General features: G+C 35.6%; 1 protein-coding gene across 1 annotated transcript; it reads left to right on the top strand.

The window, feature by feature from the left end:
* The first annotated feature begins 16,658 nt into the window (after positions 1 to 16,658).
* On the top strand, positions 16,659 to 20,559 carry NIP6;1 (NOD26-like intrinsic protein 6;1). The gene is made up of 5 exons (XM_006857109.4): positions 16,659 to 17,004; positions 17,159 to 17,383; positions 18,094 to 18,288; positions 19,421 to 19,482; positions 20,126 to 20,559. The coding sequence occupies exons 1-5, from the start codon at positions 16,774 to 16,776 to the stop codon at positions 20,319 to 20,321; spliced, it is 909 nt and encodes a 302-aa protein (XP_006857171.1). The 5' UTR covers positions 16,659 to 16,773; the 3' UTR covers positions 20,322 to 20,559.
* Positions 20,560 to 20,785: the final 226 nt, after the last annotated feature.

Here is a 20,785-nt window from a genome sequence, read left to right as displayed (position 1 = left end):
ATCCGGATCGACGAATCGGCGATCCGGATCGGGAATCGGGTGAATCGGTCAGAATAAAGCTTAAAAAAAATTCGAAAAAATTATTAAAATTTATTATAAATATTGGTTTTTAGGAATTCAATAAAAAATGAGGGTACTCCATTAAGAATTTTCATGTTTTTGAATGAATATGCGAATATTGATATGTTCTTTCCTTGTATGAACCGCCATTCAGCATTTAATTTACAGTATTTCGTGTTCATCCCTACATTGTTGCTGTTGGGACTCGATATGTGAATAATATGGTTGGGATAGGGTGGCTTCAGAATTATCATCTCTCTCGTTTTCTTTTTGAATAATATGGATTAAAAAAAAAAAAACAAATTTTCAAAAAAATCGATCATGGATTAAAAAAAAAATCACAAATTTTCAAAAAATTCTATCATGGATTACAAAAAAAAATTCGATCATGGATTAAACAAAAAAAATCACAAATTTTCAAAAAATTCAATCATGGATTACATAAAATTCGATCATGGATTACATAAAATTCGATCATGGATTACAAAAAAAAACAAACAAAAAAAACAAAAAATTCAATCGTGGATTACAAAAAAAGAAAAAAATAGTTCGATCATGGATTACAAAAAATTCAATCATGGATTACAAAAAACTCTATCATGGGTTACAAAAAAAGCAAAACACAAAAAATTCAATCATGGATTACAAAAAAAAAAACAAACATTTCGATCATGGATTACAAAAAAAAAACAAACATTTCGATCATGTATTACAAAACATTCGATCATGGATTACAAAAAATTCTATCATGGGTTACAAAAAAAAAAAAAAAAATCGATCATGGATTACAAGAAAAGAAAACAAACATTTCGATCATGGATTACAAAAAATTCTATTATGGGTTACAAAAAACCAAAAAATTCGATCATGGATTACAAAAAAATCGATCAAGTATTACAAAAAAATCTATCATGGATTACAAAAAAAAAAAAAAATTAAAAAAAAAAAAAAAAATTAAAAAAAATCCGTACGGAATCGGCGATTCACTGTACAGAATCGTCCGGTTCTCTCTAGAACCGGACGATTTCCTATTTTTGGGCGATCCGGTCCCCTTTTCACGATTTCCGAGTCGAACCGGGCGAGTCCGGTTCGACTCGGCGTTTTTTAAAACGATGCTCTCTTGCTAATTATATCATATGCCAATAGAATCCACTTTGAGAGTAGTATACTAAGTTCCTTGTGGTACAGTCCTAGCCTAGCTAGAAAGACTATGGCTTTTGTCTCATTGAGAGCTATGAGACCCTTTCAAACTGAATCTTCTCCCATATGCACGCTTGAGAAACCTTGGCTCTACAGCAGCCCTTGCATACTCAGCTGGTTTAACTCGAAACCGAGTATTAGAATTCGTGAGAGTATACATGCATAGACATTGAATGGATAATGGAGAGAGAAGAAAATATAACATAATATTTACGTGATTCAGACCGATGTCTTATGCCCACGGATTCAAAACCCAATAGGCTAGATCTTCATTATTTTGGATAAATGTTTACAATCAATAAGTAGTACCTCTATATATAGAGAACAATTACACAATTATAAGTTTTTATTTTGTCTCTTCTTTTTTTTTTAAATACCTAATCTTATTAATAGATATATAGCACTATATTCATAATGATGTATATCAATATGAACCCGAGATATCCATATCTTAATATTCCCTCTCAACCTCAAGATGTTTTGACACAAAACAGTTAGAGTTTGAACAATACAAAGTTGCAAAAAACGAGTAGTGATATTTAGATTGTTTGAACAACAAACACATATTGCAGTAAGCCTCAAGACCAGATGACCTCAGGAATCGAGTAACGAAAAAACTCCATCAACAACAGATAAATAGGCTTTCAGAACATCGAGTAACAAAAAACTCGATCAATAACAGACAAATACTTTTTCATAATCTTCAGGATCGAGTGATGAAAAACTCGATCAATAGACATGATCGAATAATGGAAAGAAATTCAATCATCTTATAGAATGGAGCAACGGAAAACTCCATCATCCAATACGATTGATTGAGTAACGAAAAACTCAATCATTGAAACATATGCATTTGGAACAAACAAGATCGAGTAAACTCGATCATCACACATGATGGAGTAACGGAAAACTCCATCATTAAACAAAATTAAGTAATGAAAAACTTGATCATCAATCAGGATCGATAAATTCGATCATCAAACAGAAAGCACAATTGGACCTTAGATTCGGAGTTTAGAGTAGTAAGATCCAAAACAAATCAGCCCAACCGGGGTGGCTTTTTTTTAAAACAACTCGAAAATGAATAGACTTTCGGCACCAAACACATGCATACAATAACAACAAAAGAATTAAGACTTTTTAGAGAGAGAGTGTGTGTTCTATAAATCAAGATCAAAAGCAAAGAAGATCAAGAGAGAAAAAATCGATATCTTTGGAGCGGGTCTTTGGGCAATTTTATTCTTCTCAATATACTGCTTCCTTAACTGAGCCTCTATAGCAACCCTCCTCTTCGCCTCTCGCTCTTCAAGCATTCAACCAATTCTCGAGGTGCCAAGCTGCTTCAGAACTTCTTCGTCTATTCATTGCGGTATTGGATGCTGCAAATGAATCCTTTGCTTCCAAGGTTGAAAAGTGGTTGGATAAATCTTGTTTTTGGAGGAGATCAATTACAAGTGGGTCCGAGATGAATGAGCATATTTGGCAAGAAGCCACCCTCTTGAAGGCCAGAATACTAGAAACTAGGGTTGCTCGAGCAGCCTTTCTTCATCTGTGACATCAAAAAAACCAGGTGGTGGCTTCTTCTCAAAGGGTATCTCTGCATTGTAGTCAATCCTCTTTCTCTTTCTTTTACTTTGTCGCCCATCAATCCCTGCTGCCTTCAATTCTAGCCGTTTTTGCAACGAAGCAAGGCGTGCTTTGGCCTCAGAGAGCATTTCCTTTTCATCCTCATCCATGTCAACAGGGTCCAGCCTGCTGGACTTACGGTTGGGGTCAGTCTCACCTGGACGAAGTTTTCGTGGGTCATCAGATGGTTCATAGTTCTCGTCTTTCAGACAGGCTGCATCTAAGAGCTTCTCACATCGCTCCAAACACTGGGATGGTGTCCTGCCCACGATTGGGGCAATGAATGGTTCACCACTGTGCGGGCATAAGTTCGGCAAGGTGAAGAAGCTTCTCATCCTCTTCTCTTGTCCATTGTCTCTGCTTCTCCCTTCTTTCTGCTCCACAAAGAAAACCGTGAATCCAAGGGACGTCCGACCAAGGAACTGATCTTTGAAATTTCCATTTCCATCCTTATGTCCACATATTCGTCTTCACTATTTTGGATAATTGTTTCCATCAATATATACCAGATTCGTTTTTATTATTTTGGATAATTGTTTACATCAATATATACCTTTAGAAGATAATCAATAAGTACTTATATATAAGAATCACAAAATTATAAGTTTTGATTTGATCTTTTTTTATTTTTTTAAATATCTAATCTTATCAAGAGATATATACTCATACATCCATATTTTAACATCGGGCACTAGCCGATCCAATTTTTGGCGGGTTTTGGTGGAGTGGCTAGGTATTTTAAAAAGTATGAAAAATAAATTATATAAAATATCCCAAAAAATATGGGATTTATTTTGTAATGTGTTTTTTATTTTTAAAGATAAAATATATAATGAGATTATTTATCTTAGGTACAAAGTGGTCACAATTAATCTTAACCATTGGATGTAAAATTGGGTGCCTGCATTTATTTCATTGATCAAGCTCAAAATTCAAAAGAAATTTTTTCGAACTTCGTGACACTCAAGCTATCAGATTTCACATCGACTGGTTGTAAGTAATTGTAGCCTCATTGTATACAATTCATTTGTTAATATTATTTTATTATTTTGGCAAAGATTGTTTTCTCTTTTTTTTTAAATTTTTTTTAAAAAAATACCTTAGGGCACAAATCAATTTTTTTTAAAAAATCAATTCTTTTATTTTACTAATTTTCAATTGAATTTGGATGGCCTTTGTTTAATCATGCTTTAAATATAGTTTTCATATTTTTTTCGGATTTTGTTTGTATTGTTTTAATTGTAATTAACACTTTTTTAACGGCTAGGACTTGCCAAGTTTGGCCGGTTAAAATGGCTAGTTCATCCGTTACTTAGAATCGGCACTTGACCGGTTTTTGGCCAGTTCGATTTCTTGACTGGACCATTAAGGCATGAACGCTATAATGGTGATTCCTTTATTTTGAACTCGCGAGGAAGAGAAGGAAAGAGCTCGAGCTTAATTAGTTAGCTTTTAAAAGATTCGTTCGCAATGCTATTTCACTTAAACCTTTAAAAAAACCATTAACCATTTCACAAAACAGGTCGGGGCATGTATTCCTGTTTGAATTATCCAAAGAGATATTGTTTTTGGTTCTTGACTCTATTGTTAAGGCTTGCATTCCCATTGACACTTTGAAAGACCACTAACCATTTCAACCCGGGGCCAGTGTTATCCATTGAATTACCTAGAGAGAGTTTTTGGTTCTTGACCCCATATTTTTTCTTTTTTGGGTAATTCAATGCGGAAGACAGGCTTTACCTATTTGTAATCAAGTAGATTAGGAATTAGTTTATTTTTGAGATGTTAGTGAGGTGGTATTAGTGGTAAAAATAAAAACTATAATGTGATGATTAGGATGTAAGGTGCTACCACCCACGACCTTAAACCCTACAACAATCATTCCGGTTATCTAGAATTCCGGTTGCCAAACCCCGAGAGAAAGGGAGAGAGTCATAGCTACAAAAGGTACACTAAATTTTTTGGACAGAGGGATAGATTCATTGCCACAAAGGATACGGCAAAAGCTTTTTGTTTATTTGAAAATGCATGTTCATAATTTTGAAATGGAAAAAGGTTCATATAAGATGCCGCCTTCTTCCAATTTTATCCGATGTATCCGAAAAAGCCTTATACTGTACGAAGTAAGGTGCACCTCAAAAGCCCACCAAAAAGTTGTTCTGATACTAGAAAATCATCTATTTGATTAGCTTGACATCAAAATATATAGATATGAAAAATAAAAAGATTTCAAATCATGAAAATTGTGTATTTTTTAACATATTATCTGGACTGTCCATTTTCAATAGTCAAATATTTAGTAATTTGTTGTATATACTACTTTTAGAGCTTTAAATTTCATAATTAAAGGTGAAAATAGGTTTTTAGAGCCTCATAGTACTTTTTGACATTGATATTGCATCTTTTAACATGGTTTGGAAGCATGTATTTGATTGTTTAAGGTTCGCACATTATACAAATGACCAAAAAAAAAGAAAAAAAAAAAAAAAAGAGAGAGGTAAGTCAATAGAGATTTAGGCTCATACCCTTTGTTGAGAATGAAGTCAAAGACTTCATCATAGGACTCGTTGGTACTACCACTAAGGCCCCAGCCCATTCGCACCTTATTCAAACCACACCCTTCTGAAATACATCGAATGATAAACCGAAGGCCTGCATTAATTCAGTTTTGTTCTCAAAGTAATTGGGTTCTTGAAAATTTTTGAGCAAGAAATTTGATCGGCAAGAAAGTGACCAAAAGAAACAAAATGAAGAAACAAGAAATACGTGTGAGAGAGGTTATCTTTAAAAACCATTATGGGGCCATTTATTTGACCTTTTTTTAAAAAAATAGACTCTTTTGATTCTAATGAACAATAATAAAAAAAAAAAAGTGAAAATGCACCTTAAAAATATTTTTTAACCCAATTAATATGGACCATCCTTTTGGTGGGAGACTTAGATAGCTAGATCTAGACTTTAGAGGGATTTTTGTTCTTTTCCAAGTTTTATAGATGGCTTTATCAATATTAAAAAAGCAAAAAAATTGATTGAGACTTAGATTGCTAGATCTAGACTTTAAAGGGATTTTTTTTTTTTTTTTTCCAATTTTTATAGATAGCTTTATCAAATATTTAACAAGCCAAAAAATTGATTTTGAGTTCGTAAAGCTTAGAACTCAAACTTTCCCAAATGCATGGTTTGAAGTTTTTATTGGAGAGAGATTCATTTTTACCATATCTAGGGTTCAAAATGAATTGTTGGGATGGAGAGAGTGTATATGCAAAATTTGGAATCACGCAAATAACACAAGTATGATTTTCTAGAAATGTGGTTTCATTATATACAATGACACAGTAACATGAAATCACTCGCAAACTAGACGAATTATTAGTAATAAGTTACCGGCTCGAGTTTTGATTTCCTTCACTTCAATCACCCTTTCAATTTTCTCTTTTGAGTTACTTGAATTGTCAAAAAAAAAAAAAAAAATTAGTGGGGATTTGAAGGTACAACTCTCCTCCAATGAACTCCAATTTGGGCTCCACATTAACATAACAACCATAAAGATGAGCCTCATTACAGATGAGAGATATGTTGAGCTCGTGAGGAAGTTCAACTTCATACACATTTTCTCCAAATTCGGAATTTGTCCTAACCAAAAAGGGCAGTCTTCACTTCCTCCTGTTCAAATGACCCTCTTTTGTAAAATTTGTTGGGTGTCCCGTACCATTGAGGGAGGGGCATCCAATTGAGGAAGGGGCATCCAGTGGAATTTATCATAACAAAAAAAAAGACAGTTTGGAAATATAGAAAAAGGTAACTTGTTAACTAAGCCATCATTCCATAAAACTGGGATCTCACGTGATGGTTTTAGTGTTGGAAAATACTCATCTTATTTCTTACTTAAAAGATGTAGAGATGAGCCATCTTTTTAAGTGGTTATGAGATATCCTTTCAAATATGGCTATCCCCTTTAAGTCCATACAAATAGAAATCACTTGGAATCTTTGGTAAAGGTTTGTGCTTTTGGGCTTTTAACCATCCATTTTTCTTGGGTGGTCATATTTGGGTGTGTATTTTTTTTGGGCTATTATTTTAGGCGGATTTTTCTTGATGTATCAGAGATACATGAAACTTTCTTTTAAAAAGAAGAAGAAAAAGAAAAAGTTATCATTCCTTTTAGAAAAGAAGAAGAAGAGAGAGAATGGTGTATCGGATATACATGAAACCTTCTCTTACAAAGAAGTAGAAGAGAGAGAAAAAGTTATCATTCTCTTTAGAGAAAAAGAAGAGAGAGAAAAAATTATCATTCTCGTAGAGAGAAAATTAAGATAGAGAAAGTTATCATTATTTGAGAGAGACGAATAATAGAGAAAATTATTATTCTCTTAGAGAGAAGAAGAAGAGAGAAAATTATTATTTCTTGAGAGAGAAGAAGGAGAGAGAAAGTTATCATTCTTTTTAGAGAGAAGAGGAAGATAAAAAAGAATCAATGATCATCTTCTTAAATCTTTTTTTGTTGAGAGAGAAAAGGAAGAGTAGAGAAATAAAAGAGTTTTAGAGAGAGAAAACCTCTAGAAGAAAATGAAATATCAAAGAAAGAGAAGAACCTCATAGAGGAAAATCCTAGAGAGAGAAGTTTTTAGAAGGAATCAGTAAGCTCAAAAAGTTTGTTTCTTGAAAGGCTATTGTAATTAGTTAATAGTAGATTTATCTTTTTCTACCGTAAATGTAGCATGAAAAGGTGAACCTGTAAATCTGGTGCCAGTAATATTTATTTTTTTATTTACTTTATTACATGTTTTTTCCACTCAGTTACCCGCACACATCGATTTTGACATATTTGTGTCTCATATATCATGGATTCCACTGAGCGCATTCGAATTCGTGCGAGAGGGCTTGACTGGGTGAGCCCAACAAAACTCTTGTTGAGGCATGCTCAATTTGATCCTTGGTCATAATCTATGTTACATATGACGAAGTCGTTTGGGGTGGCTCTGCATCTTTTTCAAATCCACCTTTTTTGTTTTCTTCTGTTGCTTCCAATTATTTTTGCCTAGACAGTCTGGTTAGCCCGATAATGACTCAGGTAGGAATTTGGTCCTTCTTGAGGGAGCTTGGCTTACCCATTGACCTGTGGTGGCAAATCCATCCCACATTTATGCCTGAGATAGGTCCCCTTGCATCTGAGCATATCACATATTTTGTTCCTCAAGGGTCATTTTTGCCTTCTTGAGATCAAACCTTAGCCTTGACCGCCGATATGAGATCTAAGTTTAGTGAAGACCCATTTTACTTAACTGCAGGTCCAGGTGGGCCGATGATTGGTTTAGGTAAGTTATTTGAGAGTAGATGGATGCTGAACAGGTAAAAGCTTCAAGTTTGAGACAGAGCCATTAGAATGCCTGAGCGCCAACTTAGACGCATCAGGTCATAATCATAAGGATGCTCGACTGATGGTCTTTGAAAATTGAGGTTTGAGCTTGGGTCAGTCTCATGCCGATGTTTGACCGATGGTTTAGAGATATTGAGCTTCGACCTTGGGCCCACTCATGGAGATGCGGCTTAGGTAAGATGGGATTGAGGCCTTGGGTCAAACTCATTCAGATGCCTGACTGCCGGTCAGGGTAGATGGGGTTTAGACCTTGGTTCAGGCTTGTATTAAGGTTAGCAGAGGACCTAAAGAAATTAGATACAGACCTTATGAAGCCTAACTGCCAACCTAAGGGAATTGGCAATGATCCTTAGGTCAGCTCTGACCACTTGTCAAAGGGAATTAAGGTTAAAGCAATTCAGAGGCCTGATCTCCAGTTATAAGGGAATTAGGGTTAGAGTCATTCAGTGGCTTGACCACCGGTCTAAGGGAATTGTGCATGGATGGATCTTAGGTCAAACTCGTTCTGAGGCCTGAACGTTGGTCTAAGGTAATTAGGAATGGATCTTAGGATAGAATTGTCCATAGGCCTGACCACCAGTCTAAGTGAATTGGGAATGGTCCTTAGGTCAGACTCATTCATAGCCTGATCACCGATCTTAAAGCAATTGGGAATGGACCTTAGGTTAGAGTCGTTCAGAGGCCTGACCAACTGGTCTAAATGGGTTAGATTTGGGCCTTAGATCAAGCTCATCAATGAGCACAATCAATTGCCTAGTTTTGTTGGAAAATTTTCGGGTCATATTAGGCAAATTCAGCTTCGGTGCGTAGCCAGGTCCACCCACATTCTTAACTGTCAACCTCCATAATCAGTCCATTGCAGGTTGAACCACCCTCAACTCGGGAATTTGTTGACTATAGGGTTGGATACCTTGTAGAGAAGGTCATGTGGAACATCTCTACAAAATTTAGTGCAAAAATCCTCATATTCTAGGAGTTATGAGGATCTGGGTCTTTGTTTCGGCTTTAACCGCTTTTGCGCGAGATATCATTAGGGTGCTACCTTTCTATGGTTGATAGAGATTTTAGTAAGTAATTCAATGGCTGAAGTTCCATGAGAAAAATCTTTATAGATTAAGAGAAATCTCGATCTTAGTGACCGGAAGTCATTCTAGGTTACTGTATGTGTACTTCACATATGATGGCTGTGGGTTCTGACTATCGGCGGGTATGAAAGAGGGTCCAAATTATTTACATATGGCCTAAAACTTTGAGAATAGAGCGACCACATGTCAAATATGATTATCCGAGAGATATCATGTCAATCCCCAAATATCATGAAGGGGTCCTGTTGATTATGGCATATCTTGATTGGCGGTAGATCTGGACATCTATCAAATGATGTCCACTTTATATGCCTCTAGTCCAAACTTATCAATTCATATGGAGTCTAGTCTCTTAATACTAATAAGTTCGTATCCATACTTCTCAAATATTGCGTTGAGAGGTATATAGTGGCCTTATGAATACATATTCCATAGTTTAGTCTCATATTGAGATGTTTTGAAAGTTTTTGAGTGAGTACGGCCATTAAGACATGTGGTAACCGTCTCTCAGGGCTTTTAAGGCATATTGGGGCTTTAGATGACATGTCCTGATTATACGATGCCACGGGTAATATATTTCAGGTATATTTAGCATATACATCTTGAAATCATATTTATTGACATCCCATATAGTCTTTCCGTCGGTTAAACTCGTATTGACACCTAGCCATCTGATTTCAAATCTAATAGTTGATTACAATTGAGACTTTTTTATACTAAAAATAAATAATCTTATTGTATACACTTCCTATTGTAAATCTTTTCTTTCAACTTCTTTGATAAATGAGCCCACCGCAAGTGCTGGGGTGCAATTTTCCCTAGGCTTAAACCAATATCAATTAATTGTTGGGCTGGTAAATAAAGCCTATAGGGTTGTTCCTGAGTCAAAAACCCAAACCTCAACATGTTGAGCCCCGAAGGCCCTTTAATTATTAATCAAGGAAATCATAAATAACTATAAGAAGTGGGTGAGGTATACATAAGCTTATTTCCTTATACTGTAGTAGTAAATCACAATTTTTAATCCTGTCTAGAGATGTAGTTTCAGTGCCACAAATTTTATGATGGCGTGAAAATTTGTAATTGACTCTAGTTATAAAATTGAAAATTCCAGAAATAGTACAGATCGAGTCGATCTGTAAACACTTGGAAATCTTGAAAACACATGGTCTATATAATTTGTTACAAGAGCACTACTTTTTGGACCTAATTTTTTTTTATATATATATTTATGTATCTCAAGGTCGAGACAATCAGTTAAAAGGTCTTCCAATTTCGAACACTCTTTTTTATTAGATTTTTGAGGTGCGCCTTATTTCTAAAGTATAAGCTTGCAACCTTATATAAACTTTTTCCTAACTGTAATGATGGGAATGGTAATGAATCAAATGTGAATCGTGGATTTGATGTCATCCCACCAGCCAGACTACCCATATAGACTTGAAATGAAAGAAAATTAATAAATATCAATGTTATACAAAATAAATCACTGGGTTGAAACAAATGAGTTGGCAACTCGACAAATCTAAATAACAAAAAAATCAACAAAAATAAAAAGCGAACATCAAAAAGTTTAAAAGGTTTAAGTAAATCAACAAATCATTCCATAAACACCAATTCTATAGTAGAGCCTTTATAAATATAATTTATGGGTGTGTTAGTTTGCGTCCCCATTTGGGAAGAATTAGATCAGTATTTCCTGGTTCTGATTCGACTTAGGTGGTTCAAAGTCGAGACGTCGATTTTTTAAACAAGGATTCATTATTAGGCAAGTGAGATTTTTGTTGACACTAGTATTTTAAAACTAGGTGATTTCCAATCCAGATCGTCTATCTGGATGGGATTTGGTAGGGATCACACTTATTTCAAGATGGTAGGGTCTTGGCCCGTTTCTCCTTATATTTTTTCTTTCTTTAAATCCCGTCTCTACAAACCAAAATTTTTATTTTTATTTATTTTTATTTATTTATTAATATGTTTTTGAGTTCTCGATTCATACCGATCTAGACCCGATTTGAATTACCGATCCATTACTCCGACACAAAATTGTGGGTGAACAATCTGCCCTACCAATCTAGGTTTCAAAACACTGAGCCATACAGTATCAACTATAGAATCCACTCAAATGAAGTAAATCACAACCATACATTCAAGTACAGTGAATTTGAACCATCCATTCGAAATGTGGGATCCACAAGCACAAAAGGGCTATACAATCATGAGAAGGCACACGCGTCTCAAATCCTTGGACTCTCAACAACCCATTACGCTTTGTATGTTAGTGGGACCTAATAAATTGTCTCTTTCTTTTTTGTTGCTTTTTGTGAGATTTAACCTTTCATGAAGCATATGATAAATCAATTGGAGTAAGGAGGAAGCATTTCAAATTTAGCAATGTGGAATTGTTGCATATGATTAAAGCAAAAACATGTGCAAACAACAATGGCCACTAAAATTATCTTATGCTAAGCCCTAATCAATGGATTAGCACATATTCCTTTTTCTTCTTTCCTTTTGACTTTCCTTCTTTTTTTTTTGTGGCAAGACCTAATGGGTGGAACCCAGTGGTCTTTTGTATATTGAAAAGGAGGAACAAAGGGTGATGTGTTCAATGTAGAGGCTTTAAACCCAAAAAACTGTTATTAATCTTACATTATCGAATCTTAATTAGAGTCATGGGTGCTTTGGACATGGACCAACAAAACACAACTTTAAACTGGGTCTAGAGTACTTATCAAACCCTTCCTAAGATTTAGGAACCTAGCCTAGTGCAAAGTGACGTAAGAAGACTATGCACTAATGGAGTAAAAATGCATCTTCAAGTAGTGGTATTTGGGAAAGGGGTTGGGTTTGTGGTGGTAGCACACCCCATATCTTAGTCATACATTGTGCTCTCCAATCCCACTTACGACACTAAACTGATCAAAAAGAAAATAAGAATAGTTGTTGGTGGTTAAAGGGTTGAAAGCAACGTTTTAAATAATAGATTGATGGGGCAGGTCATCCAGCCCCAATCCCCATCTGGATCAACTAGATTGGTGATCAATAAAAAATTTAAAAATAAATGAAATAAAATTCAAATTAAAGTAAAGGTTTTATTTGAGTGGGAGCCATTACAACATTAGATAAGCTAAGAAAAAAGAATGAAAACTGAGATTGTAGGAGGGAATCATGTCCGGACCTATACCAACCCATAATCGGTTCGATCCCAATCGATTTCACATTTGGATCAGCGATCCAGATCTGTAATCACCGGGTTTTAAAACACTGCTTCCGAAATTACAAATATTGTCATGTTTGTGGAAAGATGGATCAAGTACTTCGCATTGTATGCTTCTACCCCGGGTTTTAAAGAAACGCTGAGCTTGCTCACACTTGTTTTGGCTCTAAATCGGTGGGTGGATGATTGCAGATTGCAGTTTGAGGAATTCTCGAATTGAAAGAATTACCCGATTTTTTACAATCTCTTTTATTTTCTACAGTATCCATACAACAATCTTGCTTGAGAATCATTGCTCTAGTTGGATTACTCTACTTGAAATCGGTCCTTGGCTGTTCATAGTCTGATTCTAATTTTTCAGTATATGCTTTTGCCCCTATTGTTAGGAAAAGTATAACAATTAGAGCGGCGTTGAGAATGGACTTGGCAGACGGGCCCTTAAAAATAGGGCCGGGGCCACCAAGACACCACGGCCAGGCAATCCCCAATATAGGTAATGACTTATTTGGCCCGCCCTATATTTTTTTCCTTTTATTTTTATTTTGCATTTTTATTTATTTATTTTGTTAGGATTCGTCTTGCTCGTCGAGGCCTGGATAGGGCCAGGGCCCCTTTTGCTCGGTCAAGGCCAGCCGGGCTAGGCTAGAGCCAGCCCTCTAGGGACTTAGACCCGACCTATTGCCAACCCTAAATAAGTCTATTTAGTTAAAAGAATGTCACAATCACTTATAGCTTTCAAATAGAAAATCGAGTCTTTATAAGTATTTTATTGACTATGCTTAAAGTATAAATTTTTTTTCTCAAAATTTATGGCATTTATAACCGCCCGAATTCACATTTGATTGTTAGGAGAAATTGTGATCTTCTTATACCAAAGTTAAATGTGTGCAAACTCCCTCTTGTTATGATCTCATAGATAATAACTTTGTCCTTGATGTAATCGGCCTAGGGGTGTGGAAATGTTATATATGTGTTATGGGTGGGGTGGCTCAAAGTGATCGTTGACAAGGAACAAATATATGACAGGAAGTGGGGGTTTTCTAGGTGGCAACTACTGAAGTATGTACTATGTTGCTTTTTCATGATACAAGGCCTTATGGTTGACATGCTCCATGGTTGAGCTTGTGTTTACTTATTTGGCCTGAAAAGACAGGTTGAAGGAATGTAGACACATTTCTCAATTGAGTTGGGTTAATGCACTCACCAACAATAGCTTTTTAGATCTGGAAAGTATTTTATGATCCATAAGATCCCAGAGGTGAGAGCCCTTAAAAACCCAGGGTTTAGAAGTGCGAGCCCTCAAAACTAGTGTTGCTTCAATGGCAGAATTGGACTCGGACTTTGGTTGTGATTTGAATTTTTCGATTCCCAAGCCAAACAGGGTTATATTCAACAAAAAAAATATATCAAAAAAATACAAAAATGAGGGAGACATGGCGATTCCAGAGCTTTGCAGCCTCAAATCGCCTACCTCCATTCCCAAGCCAAACAGGGTTATATTCAACAAAAAAAATATATCAAAAAAATACAAAAATGAGGGAGACATGGCGATTCCAGAGCTTTGCAGCCTCAAATCGCCTACCTCCCAATTCGTCCTACGCGGGAAATTTTAGAATCACAGCTTGACATGACCCAAGTGGTAGGTCCCACAATCTCTTCATCAACGTAGCATGACTCAAGTATTCCATGGTCATCATATAGATCATACTGTGCTCTGCCTAGTGGACGTCCCCATCCTGATTCTATTCATACTATTTACAAAGAGATTAAAGCAAAGATGGGAGACAAAGAAGATAATAATGAATGTGAAAAAATGACTAAATCACTTGAAGGGCAAAATGTTCTATTCAATGTTATCAGATTCGATTTGGAGTCATCTTTGGTACGATGAGAAAATGAAGCAATTCGGTGTTTCGGTTAATTTGAATGAAGACGTTGGACTTTTTAAAAAAAAATTTAATTTAAATAAATCAAATATTTATACATAAAAATACATAAAATAATGAAAAATTAAAAAATTCTTTTATATAGATATTTCTTTGGTTAGGCTGAAGAAGCCGAAGCTTCAGCCGAATCTGACCGAAATGACAATACCAATCTTCACTTCGCTTCAATCTAAGCATAAAATCGGATGACTGTGGCCTCTTGGGCCAAAGCAGCAGCACCATCTTCGCTTCGCTTTGGTCCAGGACGATCATAATTTGAACTCAGGCCTTTGACGACAATAATGCCAATTATTTGGACAAAATAAATCCAGAAAACCATGGAGAAAAGGGAGTAAGCAAATCTATTATGGGGATGGGAATAATGACCCTGACATAATGATCGTGAAAAATGACTACTAAAACACATGTGAAGAGGTAAATGTCACAAGAGAAAGCACAAGGGCAATCAAAAATTTTGAACTCACGCCATGACAATAATAATGCCTTGCTTTTGACAAAACCAAGCCAGAAAACTAAAAGAGAGAAGTCCCACTTTTGACCAAACCTTGTTGTTTGAGTGGTGCAGTCCATTGTGGGTGGTCGAGTGTGATGCTTAGTGCCATAGGTCAGGAAGCCCATGATGCGTACATGTATGTAGAAGCCCTTCAAACTACAAAGACCCATCCTAGCATAAGCAATAAAGGCCCCAACAACCACGTGCTCCAAAGAAGATACGCCCTAACTCACTTCATGAATGACAAAAAACCACTTCCAAACCTTTTGTGAACCCTATTGCTCTTCAATTTGAACAAGTGTTTTAAAAAATGAAATAGGCCTGGTGGACTGGCCATCCAGAAAAGTAGTTTGGATATTCTTCAAAAAAATAAATAAATAAATAAAAGAGTTCGGATTGGTTATTTATTGATTTGGATGGGTGAATCAGATTGATTCTCTTGTGTGAGGATTAGTCTATAAAAATACAAAAAAAGTTGAAAAATAAGAATAGGGAAAAAAAAGATAAAAAACATGATGCGTGGAAAATGGGTGATTCGTCATGTTTGGATTGTCTAGTTCCTTGATAGACCTGCTCACTTCCTTGACATAATAGGGTGAGTCTATAAGAACCAAACCGATTTCTTGTTATGACAAGGAAATTGGTCAATCTGGTTTCTAGTATGTATCGGTGATTCCTGATTCATGATAAGTTTTGACAAAGTTTTACATTTACTGCTTCTCTAATACAACCCAGCTCCTTTACATGATGATGATGATGAACGATAATTCTTTATCTAAATTATATGTTTCTAGAACACTGATTTAAACATTGGTGTGGTTTGTAAATAGTCGATGCTCTAAATAATCAAAGTAAAGTGCACCTTCAAATGGTATTGAGAAATGTGATTTCAATACTAAAAATCTTTGTGATGGCCTTAAAATATATTTTCATCTCTAATTATAAAATTTAAAACTTCAAAAGTATCATAGACGAAGCAGATCTATGAAAACTTAAAATATGGCGGTCCAAAAATGCACTACAAGATGCACTATTTCCAAAACTTAAAATATATTTTTATCTCATGTCTATATATCTCGAGGTCGAGACAATCAATTTGAGAATCAAAAAATCACTTTTTGAAGTGCATGCTAATTTGATTATTTAGAGTCTCGCACTTATATAAATTTTTTCCTTTAAACACTAAACTCTAATAATTTCAAGTAGAGGCTCTAAATTATTTAATGGAAATTTTAGGGGTGGAGATTATGTAAGTGGGCTTTCAATAATTACAATAGCATATTATTAGAGAACACTTTGTGAGGAAAACTTTTAGCCCTCTACCCAAAAGGAAGAGGAAAAAGAGGGATCGGGTAAGACATTTGAGAAAACAAAGAATTTATATGGCATAATGCAAAAGGAAAAGGATATGATTGTCATTATGTGGTACTAACTGTTCTTTCAGTGTAGTCGCCTCATCAATTTCAAAGCTTGCTTTTTGGCCCCTACCCAAGTCAAACATCCACCACCCCTTCACCTATATAAGCCCCCTCAACATCCCCTTGGTCAATACCAATACCAGAGAGAGAGAGAGAGAGAGGTAATTGGTCCTTAGAGAGAGAGAGAGAGAGAGAGAGAGGCAATTGGTCCTTTGGGAGATTTTGTTTGTATGAGAGAGAGAATGAGTTTTATGGATTTCAGTTGCTAGAGAGAGAGAGAGAGAAAGTGACTTTTCTGGACTTCATTTTCTGAGTTTGTTGCTAGAGAGAGAGAGAGCATTTAGTAGCATGGCTGACAATGATGACACAACATCAATCCCTTCAACACCTGCAACACCAGGCACCCCAGGTGCTCCACTCTTTGGTTTACAAGCCAATGGTGGAAGAAGCTCAAATAACCACAAGAGATCAATGCTAAGTGCCTGTCACAAATGCTTCACTGTTGAATCATGGGCCTTGGAAGAGGGCGCTCTCCCTTCTTGCGCAATGCCACCTCCTCCTGTTTCCCTCTTTCGAAAGGTTCCCACTGTCATCTCTCTCTCTCATCAGATCTGTCTGTTCTCTCTCTACATTTCAGTTACTTTTCTTTGAAGACATGGGTCGATGGAGAATGTTTTTTATCTGGGTTTTTCCTTTTATATATGGAGTAAATATTTTTATTTTTCATGAACAGGTTGGAGCTGAGTTTGTAGGAACATTGATGCTCATTTTCGCCGGGACTGCAACCGCAATTGTGAACCAGAAAACGCATGGGTCTGAAACGCTGATCGGGTGTGCCGCTTCAACTGGTTTGGCAGTGATGATAGTCATCCTCTCCACTGGTCATATATCGGGAGCCCACCTCAACCCTGCTGTTACCATTGCTTTTGCAGCTTTGAAGCACTTTCCATGGACACAAGTAACTCTTCTCTCTCTCTAAAACTCTCATTCATGTACGATGCATACAAGAAAACTAGACTTTATGATTTCCTCACAAACCTCTCTCTATTTCTCTCTCAATCTCTCTCTAGATCATCCACATCTCTCTCTCCCCAACATATACGCACAAACAAACTAGTCCAGTCTTTATCACTTTCTCACTAGAAACAAGAAAACTAGACACACACTCTCTCTACATATCTTTGACACAAGTTTGCACCATTCTCTCTGTTCACAATTATTTTATTAGCATTAGCATCCCTCTAGCAGGTTTTTATAAGGTTGCAACTTTAAAGTATCTAATCAAGGCGCACTTCCAAATTTTATCATAATATCTAATTTTGGTGTTAAAAATTCTTAGAATTATCTTAAAATCTATTTTCATATCTAACTATAAATTTTTAAATTTTAAAAATAGTCAAATCAAATGGATCTATAAACATATGAAAACCTTAAAAATCGACCGTATGAGCAATGTGTGTAAGATGCACTACTTTTTGCATTCAAAATCTTATTTTTATTCATATTCATATATCAGTTAAGGAATTTTTTAGCATTAAAACAACATTTTTTTATGGATTTATGGATGGATTTATGGATTTTTGAAGTGCATCTATAATTCTACGGTTTAAGGTTACAACCTTATATAAACTTTTTCCCTCTTTTCTTATTGTTATTTTATTTGGGCAGGTTCCTATGTACATTGGGGCACAGGTGTTGGCATCAATAAGTGCGTCATTTGCATTGAAGGTCATATTTCACCCATTTATGGGGGGTGGGGTGACGGCGCCATCGGGGAGCTATGCCCAAGCCTTTGCCCTCGAATTCATTATCTCTTTCAACCTCATGTTTGTTGTAACCGCGGTCGCAACTGACACTAGAGCGGTATGCGGTTGAATCTCGTATTTCCATTCATTCTTTATCACTAGTACTTCACTATCTTATATGCCCTTCAAGTAGGTGACCTAAGGGAAAAAGTTTATATAAGGTTAGAAGTAAGGTGTACCTCAAAAAGCCAAGGGAACTTTTTTTTTTTTTTTTTTCGAAGTTCGAAAACCTTTCACTTGATTATCTAGACCTTGTGATGTATGGATATAAAGAAAAAAAAAAAAAAATTCAAGTCATAAAAATAAAAAAAAGTATAAAATGAGATCATTTACTTTTGATACATCGTGGTCACATTAACCTTGACCATTGGATGTGCAATTGGGTGGCTGCAATTATTCCATTGACCAAGCTCAAACTTCAAAAGAATTTTTTTTGAATTTTGTGATATATCCAAGCTACCAAATTTCACATTAAATGATTGCAAGAAATTGTGACCAACTTGTATCAAAGGTAAATGGTCTCCTCTCATACGATATCTAAAAATAATACATCTTGTAACAAGTTATCTAAGTTGTCTATTTTTAACTATTTATAGATCTTATTGTTATTAGAGTTTTAAATTTCGTAATTATGATTAAAAATAGTTTTCAAATTATCGTGAGGTTTCTTACACCAAAACTACTTTTTTTTTTTGACAAAATTTAGAACTACTCTTACTTATATAGCATAAGGTGGACACCTTATACGAACCTCACCCTTGACTAAAATACCTAATGGAAAAAGACAAATTAAGGTAAACTATTATTTCCTAAATTAGGAAAGAGAAAGGGTATGTCATGACCAAAAATGCCTAGGCTAGTTTATCAGTGGTCGAAAAATCAGAATTGGGCTACGAGCCACTGGACCTGATTCTAGTTTGCCTAGATCCCACTCGGTGATTTTTGAGTTGGATTGGCCTACATTTAATAAGGAATTTAGAAAAAGAAAACATAAGGAACGAGTGAGGATTCCTCGATCTGGAATCATCCAACTTCCACTCTTGATCCTACTAAATCCATTCCGGGTCGGATTAGCCATTTAAGATAATTCCTTTAAGGTTGTCTTTTTCTTAAATTTTCACTTTCTCTTTTATGATTTTTTCTTTCTCTTTATCATTTCTTCCATGATGTGGTATAATGCATGCATTCAGGTGGGAGAACTTGCTGGGATTGCTGTTGGGGCCACAGTAATGCTCAACATACTCATTGCAGGGTATGACCATAATGTGTTTTCCATGCCATTTTCACACACAATACATTATTTGTACATAAATATTCACATAGCTACTGTGTATTGAAAGAATATTGCATTTATTATTGAATAGAAAAAATTATTAAATCTTCAAGGGAACCCAAAACAGTTTAATAACCAAAATTGCCTCACGGCTTGGGAATCTCTACTCTATACCTAGAATCCTGTATCCCCATTGATTCTTGCGTGAATACCCAATATATTAATTTTTTTCACATCCGACATATAACAATCAATTTTCATTGAGTACATGCATTATAAACTGCTTCCCACCCTAATAAGATTTCTTAAATGTCCTACTAGCCTCTCAAACATTAAAATCAGATCTCTAAAATGCACTTTCCATATTTTTACCACCCAAAAAAAAAACTCTAATCAAGAAAAGGACGAAATTGCCCCTCCCACATTTTTCTCTACTAGCTTCCCACCATCTAAAATGAATTTTCTAATATATAAACCAAATTAAAATAATTCTTCTAGAAATTCTGAAAATGGGGTTGCAATCTTTGTGGCCCCTGAAGACACCCTCTCATTAAAGAAAAGGTTTCTAGCCTTCTCATGTAAATTCTAACTGATGAAATTAACCTATATTTGTGTGTGACAGGAAGAACACTGGGGGTTCTATGAACCCTGTGAGGACGCTGGGCCCCGCCATTGCGGCAAACAACTATAGGGCCATCTGGGTCTACATTGTGGGTCCGATTTTAGGGGCATTATGTGGGGCCGGGGCCTACACGGCTGTGAAGATTCCGGATGATGATGAGCATGCAAGGCCTCAAGTTCGTAGCTTTAGAAGATAGAAAAATAACCCAAAAAAAAAAAAAAACCTTTATTTTAATGAGCGATGATGTTTATGGAGGCCTAGCGTTTACTGATGAAGCTCTTGCTGATCTCCAATTCATGATCATCTATGGTGGCATTAACATAAGGTTTCTATGATGTATAGGTGCCTGGATATGTTTGCCATCTTGTGATGTGTTTTGTAAACAGGGAAGTAGAGATTTGCAATTTAAGGTTTGAGATAAAAGATTTGAAGCATACGTGATAATCTTCCATTGTGCTGCTTTTTGTGGTTGGATCTTAGAATTCATGGTTTAATGTTGGTTCTTTTTTTTTGTTTTTTGTCTCTTCCTTTTTTTTACATGGGTCCATTTGGAAATAGGAATAAAATTTTTAAAATTTTGCAGGCAGCACGGTTCCTACAAATTTTGGAAAATGTAAAGCTAATGTGGCCCTTTTTCCTTTCTATTTGGATGAGAGGCTT

The sequence above is a fragment of the Amborella trichopoda genome, chromosome 12, assembly GCF_054954075.1.
Source record: "Amborella trichopoda isolate Santa Cruz 75 chromosome 12, AtrichopodaSantaCruz75HAP2 v2.0, whole genome shotgun sequence".
In the NCBI taxonomy this organism is placed as follows: domain Eukaryota; kingdom Viridiplantae; phylum Streptophyta; class Magnoliopsida; order Amborellales; family Amborellaceae; genus Amborella; species Amborella trichopoda.
This window is presented reverse-complemented; position numbering and strand designations above follow the sequence as displayed.